Source organism: Limulus polyphemus, unplaced genomic scaffold (genome assembly GCF_000517525.1).
Source record: "Limulus polyphemus unplaced genomic scaffold, Limulus_polyphemus-2.1.2 Scaffold1316, whole genome shotgun sequence".
Taxonomy (NCBI): Eukaryota; Metazoa; Arthropoda; class Merostomata; order Xiphosura; family Limulidae; genus Limulus; species Limulus polyphemus.
Genome location: NW_013666926.1, coordinates 247,537 through 257,605, shown reverse-complemented (window position 1 = coordinate 257,605; position 10,069 = coordinate 247,537). Strand labels below are relative to the sequence as shown.

At 35.2% G+C, this 10,069-nt stretch overlaps 1 protein-coding gene across 4 annotated transcripts in view; it reads right to left on the bottom strand.

Annotated features, from left to right (window-relative positions):
* LOC106463068 (polyribonucleotide 5'-hydroxyl-kinase Clp1-like) overlaps positions 1-10,069 on the bottom strand; it is a 199,043-nt gene that overhangs the window by 52,230 nt on the left and 136,744 nt on the right. For all 4 annotated transcript variants that reach the window (XR_002611405.1, XM_022390475.1, XM_013923039.2 and 1 more), the window contains one exon: positions 584-611. Coding sequence is in view for 3 of the 4 variants with exons in the window: in XM_022390475.1 (XP_022246183.1) it covers positions 584-611 (28 nt within the window). In the remaining variant the exon portion in view is untranslated. The remainder of the gene's footprint in view (positions 1-583; positions 612-10,069) is intronic.

Sequence of the window (10,069 nt, the reverse complement as noted above, 5' to 3'; positions counted from 1 at the left end):
ATTATGGTTTGTCTGAGCAATGCCTATTTTATAGAGTAATTTATGTTTAATTTCATACTTTTTCGAGGGGTGGTGGATAACATAGGGAAGATGACATTGTAAAAGAAAATGTGTCACGTGGGTCACACTAGGAGAAATTCATGATTATTTTAAATATTGCCTTGTAGAATTAAGAACTTAAAACATGTATACTATTAACATATGGATCGCTAGCTAAGATTTTATGCTATTCTTATTGGTATAATATAAACAAAAAGCAGTTTAATAAAATTTTGAATGTAAGACACTAAAACCTCATGTCATGAGCAGTAAAGGTTACCCATGACAACAGGGTTAAATTATAATAGTTATAGGACATTGTTTGCTTTGTTGTTTTTTTTGTTATTATTCTGTGTTCTTTTATGCATTCTTCAATAAATTCAAAATAATAATAATCTAAATAGTATGAATTTATATAATACATAAAGAAGTTTGAGCAATAATCTTGAAATGGTTGCAGCAATATGTATCACAGTTCAAAAACATTAACATCGTGATTGGATAAGCTATATACATGACGGTTTATCATATGAAATATTCTTACCTACAGTTCCTGGTATAGATGTCTGCCCCTAAAACAGAAATGAAACAGACACACATATATGAAGTACCATATCTCAAAAAAATGAATTTATAAAACTAAAAACTAACTTTGAGAATGACAGTTCAACTTGGAACTCACAAAAATTCTAATAAAAGGCCTTATGATGCAAGTCAGACAAAAATCAATTCAGATGGGTCATATTTACTACAGATATGACAAACATATGTGCATACCGTCTACTAATTTAATGTGGTGAAAAAACTAACATCTTGGTCAGATGTGTGAAAGAATGAAGTAACCAGATTTTGTCAGGCCTACTAGTAGTCTGAAACTCATTTGTTATTCAGAATATGCAACTTGTTCTCCAAAATTTTATTTAAGCCAAAAACCATTATAGTAGTTTCATGTGTAAAAATGATCTACTGATCACGATACTTGATTTTGATGTACCATGACAGGATTTAGGAAATTGTGCCAACCTGAAGACAGACCAAGGTACTGTTTAAACAAGTTGCATGTTTTTACAGTAAATACCATTGTGCTTAGAAATCAATCTTCGTCAATTTACTCCTCTACGAAAAAAGTTTTTAAACATATATTACACCAGTATTTTAATTTCCCCGATCTTTCATTTGTCTTTCAGATATCTAGACATCCCAATGAGTATCTATCTTAATATCTAGAAACAAACAAATTTTATTATCCATGAATATTTGGTTATATATTGCAACACATATTATGTGGATGTGGAAGAGTTTTTGTAAAGTTATTTTCCTAAGGTTGACACGAATTAAGACAAATAAGAAAATAGAAATTTCTATAACTATTATATAGAAACATGACATATTAACTACTTTCTACATTTTATCATTCATGGATTTCTTTTTCACTAGGTGCATGTGATTCAAGACAGTACATGTTCCAATATATATTGAGACATAATTGAGATACGTGTTAATACTAGATGTACTTCTGCAAAGTCCCTAAAAATGTTCTAAAAGTGATATGTCAAAACTAGTTGGGGGAAATTACCTTCATATTTTTGTAAATTTTGTGTTTGTTCTTCATTACTAAATTTGTGCTTATAAAGCTGTTAATCTTTACAAAATTTGTAGATAGCACAAAGTACTACTTAACTTGACTTTCTCTGTACTATAGAGCACAATCATCATTTGAAGATTAAGCAAAAAAAAAAGAATGCACCAGAAGTGGGAAGGATGGATAGGAAGTGTGAGATGTAGTAAGTATCTATCAAAAATACATTTACGATACCTTACCTCTTCTCACATAATACTGGGCTCCACATATCTGTGTTGTACAATTTGCACACCTGGCTTGACATGGTGGTTGAATAAGAAGAGAGCAAGTATGCCATTTGCACTTCCCATGATATGGAGTGAGCACAAAGATCATATAACTGATTGTTATTTTTGTATGACTAATGTTTCTGGATATTCAGGCAAAACTAAGCAATGCATTAAATATCCAGATATTACATCAGCAATGAAACCAGTGCCTTATGGTCTTCCAGTGCACTGGAAAAGATACATCCCAGCTGCAGTGAATGGGTTAAATGCGATTTTTAATGAATAAATAAAGTTATTAAAGAACAAGTTATTTTCACACTATATACGAATGTTTTGAATAAAATCTTTCATAACTCAATAACTAGAGGTGATCAGTAATTTTGAACATGAGTTTTAGAATTAGCATCATCAAAGTACTCAGAAACAGTTCCATTTTCTCTAGTAACAGAGAAACGTTTTTGTTGCCCAATGTAGAATCCCTCATTGAAAAGGTGGAGAGACTGGTGCAAAAGTTACGTAAGTGAGCATTCTCTGAAGGGCACCCAAACAAAACCTATGGAGAGAGATACCTTAATGTATTGGGTCACACTTGTGGGAGACTGCACCCCATCTGTACCAAGTAAACTCTTCACCTACTGTAAAGATAACAAGTCATGAAATTGTGCAGAAAAGATGCAGTAATAAGACATGCTAGATGGTGTAGAGTGGCTAGAGCACATAAGATTGTAATTGGTGGGTCAACTTTAGTCCAAATCCAAATGGCATCAGGTATTTGTTGTCCAGTCTGCAATAGAAGGAGAGTCCAAATTGTCTTCACATCAAGCCCAGGAAGTAGAAGGGAAAAGCAACTTAGATTCCAACAATCAAGGCAGGGCACATGTGTGAAGACCCAGTACACAGCCAGCACCAAGTCACCTGGGAACCCAACATCTGACTGACAGTAGGAAAAGGGAATGCAAAAATGACAGATCAACTCCAGTCCAAAATCATGCAGTGTGTGGAATTTTTCATCCAATCCACAGAAAGAGGAGGATCCCTACCAACCACATGTGTGGAGACTTATGTTGGTTGGTGCTACACTGATCCAACACCAGACCATCCAGGAATTGACATTCAGACAATGGGGGTAAGAACACAATACCATAAAACAGTGCAATGGGTGACCACAAAAACCCTATTTTTAAAAGCAGGCCAATCCTACTTTATTCAACTAAGACTGGAGGGATGAGCAGTGATTCCGACACTGCTTTACTCATGATAGTCTATGATTTGGTACAGTCTGGTACAGGCCTTATTTATGAAGCAAGATACTGTGAGGGACCCTCTCTTGCAGAACACCCCATCTCATCAGTGAGTGTTATAGACCTTTAAGAGCATATGGTGCAAATTTAAAGATGAGTATAACCTGAGAGGCACCACTCAAAACTAAGTGGGAACCAGAGATATAGAAATATGCCACTCTAAAGGTAAGATATATAAAAAGAGAACTTACCCATTCATATCTGGTAAAGGGAATGTAAAGTGGCAACAGTGGGTAGTCAATATCTGGAAGGAGAGACAGCCAGAAGATGAAGAAAATGTGTGATAAAATTGGGGTAGTCCACATGCCACTTTACACAGATGACAGAAAGGAAAAGCCAGAGAGAGATAGTACGGTATCAAATTTGACAAAGACACTTGACAGAGTTGATGTGAATCTATATACAATAAGCATAGGCTAAATGTACAAGGTACTGTAGCCATACCTTGAGAGTAATAGGAGATATATCCCAGGGAAATCAGGAATTCCAAAGTATAAATAGATAGGAGAATGAACTCTGAAAATGAGCAGAGCAGGCCAAAGAACAACATACCATATAGATGGTACACAGAATGTGATTTGAAACATAATGAGAATTATATTGAGAAAAGAAAATATGGAAAACAGCAATGGCATACACATCATGTATCCTACAGCCACAGGCAAAAAAGGAAGAAATAGGACGTAAATGAAAGATGTTACTTGAAACAAGAGACTAAATGGTCAAAGAGGAAGGGTAAGGGTGTGGAGAACAGCAGTCAGGTTCAAATCAGGAAAGACTGCAAAATGAGGAGGACAAAGGTGGCAAAATGAATAAAAAAGCACAGACAAAACAGAAGAGAAGAGTACATGACAATAATAATAAAACCTGAAAGTATTAGTTGGAGCTGCCCAGTCAAAAGCCACGTTTGAACAGCCAATGAAAACATTTTGAAAAATAGTGGATAGAGGGAAGGGAATGAAAAAAAACATGATTCAGAGAGCAACTATGGAAAGTGTGCCCTTGTCATGTATAGATAAGGAGGGATGAAGAATGAACTAAACAAGAAAAAAAGAAGGCTACACATACACAGAGTCTGGGACATCTCACAAAGGACTGGATAAAATCCATATGTGAAGTTGGAGTGATGATACTGCTGGATGGGAGAGAGAGAGGGGTAAGGTTGAGGGAGTAGGAAGAGTGACAGAGATGGAGAAAGAGAAGAAAAAGATAGGAGAACATGCAATGGAGGACACCATAGCTGAGCCAGACAGTAAGAAGTTATCAGGAGGATTCAACATGGAGTGTCTAGAATGAGGGAAAATACAAGGAAGAATATATTTAGAAAGTTAGGCATGGAGAAAAAAATGCTGGACCAATTATGATGCAATGTGTTCCCAGCTAAAGCTGAGGGAAGAGGAACAGGGGACCAGAAAAGGGAAAGAAGGATGTTGAGAAGAGTGGCCAGACAAGAGCACAACAATTTAAACACCAGAGGAATAAGTGACTAATCCATAGGTAGTACCTTGGTGGGCCTCGAGAGATGATCCACGATAAGACTCAGAACACCTAGAAAAGAACAAGTTATTAGATGTTCTTGTATAGAATAGATCCAGAAAAGTAGGTTGATTGTGTGGAAACAGGGAGAGCAAAACAAAGTCTCGCACTGGTGATTGATAAAGGAGTCAACTGTACAGTTGAGTGTATGTATCATCAAGAAATGTCTATGAACCATCCTAAAAAAATTTGATATACCACCAGAAGTTCTTAGAGATGGAGTTGAAGGGATATGTCATGGTACCAATGACCCAAATTCACGTGAGAGTTGAGACATGTCCCATCTCATCAAGGTGGCTTCTGCAAACAGAATGAAATCTGGACAAAGGAAGAGGAATACCCACTATGGGAGTAATTTTAACAGGTCACCAGGGGAAGAATTTGAGTAAGAAAGGAGGAAAGAGAATGACTGAAGACAATGGACAGTAAGCAAGGATACAGAAAACATGCACTCCATTATAAATGTCACAAATGAGCATGATTCAAGGGGATGTGGGATTCCACTGAAGCTGTAGAAGAACAAGGTGGCTGTATCAGGCTTGTGGGGACAGAGCCAAATGAAAAAGAAGTATCCAAAATTTCCACCTCGATCATCCCAAGACTATGCAGTGAGAAATTCCCCATGGAAAACCAAGTGAAGAAGATAAACCAACTGAGACATGAAAGATGTATGACTCAACACCCAATTACAATTCCCTGGGAACCACAAAAAGATGAGAAGAAAAACCTGGAAATGAATGAAAAACCCATTCAACAGTGGTTGTAGGCATTAGTACCAATGTTGGCAAGAAACAGGATTACTTGGAGGATGTAATATAATGGGAACAGAAGACATTGGAGAAGGAGAGGAAAAAAGAAAGTTAGGGCTCTCTGATAGAAATTCCAATACTCAACAATGAGCTGCAAACAAAGGGCAAAGGTCCATAAACCAGATGAAACAGGCCCTACTGACCCCGAGCCTATAGGACAGTCACTATCAGCACTGAGATCTATGAGCAGTGGAAGGATGGATGGGAAGTGTTGACAGAAAGAGAAGATGAAGCAGGAGGACAGGAGACACAGATAGACAAAGAATGGGCAGAGGAGAGACAGCAAACCAGTAATGATAAAAAATAACATTGGCATGCAGCCCCAACATATGACATCAGAAATACAAGTAAAACCATACAGGAAGATTGAAAGGAGCCAGACATATGAGATATAAGGAAGGCTAAAACAATTGAGTAACATGAGCATTACACCCCAACCAACTCTAGCAAAATAATAACCAAATAAGAAATGAAAATGCTGAGGATGATAAACATGCCAATGTAGAAAAAATAAGTGAATGAGCATCTGTTGAAAACCCCACAAAGGAATGGTGGATTACCATGAAGAAAAGGTTAAAGAGAGAAAATAGGAAGGTAGGAATACCTAAGGAAGATGAACAGAAGAAAGAGGATCTGGCTCCCAAAATCTGAAAAAAAGACTCCAGAATTTAGGAGCAAAGAAAAGCAATACACCACAAAGTCATGCCTAGTCTTATGAGGTAACAAAGGAAGGAGGACAAGGCATGTATACCCAAATTAGTGGTAAAAATAATTGAATATGTAAAATACATACCTAAGAAATGTAGTCACAAGATTATGAAAAAGGCTTGGGTAGAATCAAGACAATATGAGTCTAAGATGAAGTAAAGGTAAGTGGGAAAAACCAGCAAAATCTCTTCCATCACAGATGGAAAAGATACATGGAGGTATGTCTGGGACAAAAGAAGGCTCAGGCCACATGAAAGTCACCACCACCAGTGATAAAAAAGCTCTACCAATAGACAAAGACAACCCAATGCCAAAATAGTTGGAAGGTTAGCTTGAACAAAGTCATGTTGTTTCACACTAAAGTGGAAGTTACTGACACTTGTGAAGCAATATCCTCATAGATATTCCACTGAAATATGCCTAAATCTGAAAAGTTCACGAGCAAAAAAAAAATACATATTATTACAAATGAGTGCCAAAGCAAGAAGTTAGGGCTGAGAAAATATAAAGTTTTATGGAATAAAAACATTTGAAATTCATTTTGAAGGTTTTATAGATTATACAAAACAAATTTGATATTTTTGAGAGAAAGAAAAAGTATTTATAGCCTTAACATGAAAATCACTTAGCATTTGGACTAGTATTAGTAATATAATAGTATATAAAAATACAATCTATATTCATAGACAAATCTGTAATAAAAATACTTCATTAAAAAATCTGACTTATTGTGTACTAACGACTTCTGTGAAGATACACCAAATGTATTAAAAGTTATAGTATGGAAACTGTAACAAGTACAAAACTGGTTACAAGGTCTGTCAATTCGACCAAACCCGTGTGGAAAAAGATTGGAAACAATGTTGCAAATTGAAATATTGGCCATGGGTACCATACCAAACAGAATGTCCGGTACTGATACAATTTTTCGGAACATTGTCCATGTTCAGCCCCTTATTTTCAGGCTTGAATCAAGACATTCTCTTACAGATTTCTTAAATATGGAATAGAAGATAAAATGTATCAATGATAGAAAACAAAAGGATGATACAAATTTGATGACGAGGAACCCACTTTGAGACTAGTTTGCTGTTATGTTAAACTTACATTAAAGTTTTTCTTCATTACCCATTCAAGCCGTCTCCAGCCATTATGTACAAATAATCTGATTATTAGCTAGCCATAGCTAACTTGATGAGCTCTGGTATTAAGCGAAAGGCCTCGTCGGCAGAAACATACAGCAGATCGAGTATATTAAAATATTATCATACATTCTTCCTACTGGAAAGACGTAATACGTCAATAAAGAAATATTTCATTAGAATTATGAACAGTTTTACCGTGAGTTGACGTCACACCCACAAAAATCAACATTCGAATAATTTAAAAATAAAGATTTTCGCACACTTCAAGGACAAACCATTTCTTTTTAAAACTAAATTCTCTAACTATCCAAATTATCCAAATAGAAGTAGTTTAGTTAATTAAGTATAAATCTGAGTAATTCTGAAATACCATTGTATTTTATACTATAAAATTGAGTATTCGTTTTATCCTCGATAATTTACTTTAGAAGTAAAACAGAGAAATTCAATTTACTGAAGTAATAATAATCTAAAGATTGTCTTGCACTCTGCATTTTATTTTTAACTAAACAAAACATTCGAAAAACATTGTTCGATTGAATTTAAAATACAACAAAACGATTTATTTATTTAGAATTAGCAAAAGAAAAGAACTTCCACCATGGGAAAGAGTGAACCCAGAGACACCTCAGAAGGTAGGCCTTGTTTTCTTATCTTTATTATACATTTTTATGATTTTAGCTGAGAAGAGTTTTTTATTTTTTATGCTAGCACTGTCAGCTTTGCCTTAGGCTTCTCACTGTGTATGTTCTAATAAACTAGTCCGTAAAACATACTCGTTAATTACACGCTTAACCCATGACCTCTTACTACGAATACCATATATCAAAAAGGGAGATTTATCTGAAATCTGAAAATTATAGTGACACTATGTTAACTAAGTTCTCTTATGATAAAAAAGTCCAAAATTTTCAAAATAACTTATGAAATAGTAGAGAAAATGCACGTTTTAATTAATAAGACCACACGTGAGTTTTTCAAGTAGCAGTACCATATATTACCTACATGAACTGTACCTACACATTCAACTACGTAAAATAAGAGTATTATTCCTTTTGCCCCCCCCCCCAGTGGCACATCGGTATGTCTGCGGACTTACAACACTAGAAGCCGGGTTTCGATACCCACGGTGTAGCTTTGTGCTTAACTTTAAACAAACAAACAAATTATATGTTTCGATTTTCAGCTATAACATATCTTATTAAAAATTACGATGATAATTGATGAAGGAAACATTAAGAGAAATTAATGCTGCAGAAAAGTCAGTTTTATCTTTGAAGTTCTGGAGGACTTTCTGATGGCTGTTAAACCGTTATTGTACTGGACATTGTTTAGTAAACTGGTAAAGACACTACAGGATATTGCCTACAGGGAGAATCATGAAATACCCGCACGCATCATAGAGATTTACACGAAATGTTTTCTCAGAAAATCGTAGAGAAATTAATATGCTTTTCAAGTTATCAAAGTATAAGTTAATTCTGCTCCGTGCATCAAATCTGGTTTTATTGTTCAAAGCACAGTATATTAGCGCTTACATTGTCGGGATTCACGTGGTTTCTATCTCTACATGCAGTTTAAACTTGTGCTGTCAGAAGTAAATTTTAATTCCTTTAGGTATAATTAAAACATATATATATATATATTACAGTTTTAGTAACAAAATTCACTTCTGTAGTTTCACACTGATAATAAACAGACTTGTATATGATCAGCAAGGTCTTTCGTCAATAACTTAAAGTAATTAGCACGGATAACTACGTCAGTAATCCAAAGCATTTCTTGATGCTCTTGACATTTCTCCCGCTCACCTAAGTGTGCCGCTACCTTATGATAGAACTGACTTGAGCATGAAGTAAAATGATTACTATAACTTAAAAGCCAAAGTTGAATATCGAGAGCATTTTTTTAAGAAGCTTAAGACCAGCTTATGATGATGGAAAGGCGCTTCCCAATGAGCAAAATTGGTATTTACGGGTTTCTACTTGTTATTTGCCATTTTTGTCACAAAAACTATATAGCCAGTTTACAAAATAAACATCGTTTTTTCTCGTGATTCAGCATAAGCGGAAAAAGGCTTTCATATCGACCCTGTTGCCCTTCGATGGTCGTAATTGGATAATATCATTCTGTCTGAACGTCATTACGAATGGAGTACTTTCATAATGTTGAAGCAACAAATCAACTGAGCCATGCACGCGAGTTTTGGAACATCCACGTGCAGACCGTCACGTAGCCCACGCGTTTGCTAGTTGTTCTCTTATATTGTGTAACATCTTCGTGCATCTGTGTCTATTTTTATAGTTCATATTTTCGTTTTCAACATGTGACTTTATAATATATGTATGTATATGTTGAACGATATTTTACATCATAGCCTGAAATAATACAAAAATATTACTGAAATTTATCAATGATCCTCTCTAGTCCATGCAAATTAAATATGCCCTGTTAATATATGCGTGTGTCTCAAATTGAACACCGAATCCTTAAAATGAATGGATGTGTTTCATATTTAATGTTGAATCAATCTCGATACATGCAAGTTTCTGTAATTGAACAATGGATCTCATATCATAAATAAACTTTCTCTAGTTTAGCTTTAAAATGTTTCGTGACGGATACATCCTTTGCTTTATAATAACATAGGCCTACGATAGCTTATTGCCTTGAAATTTTT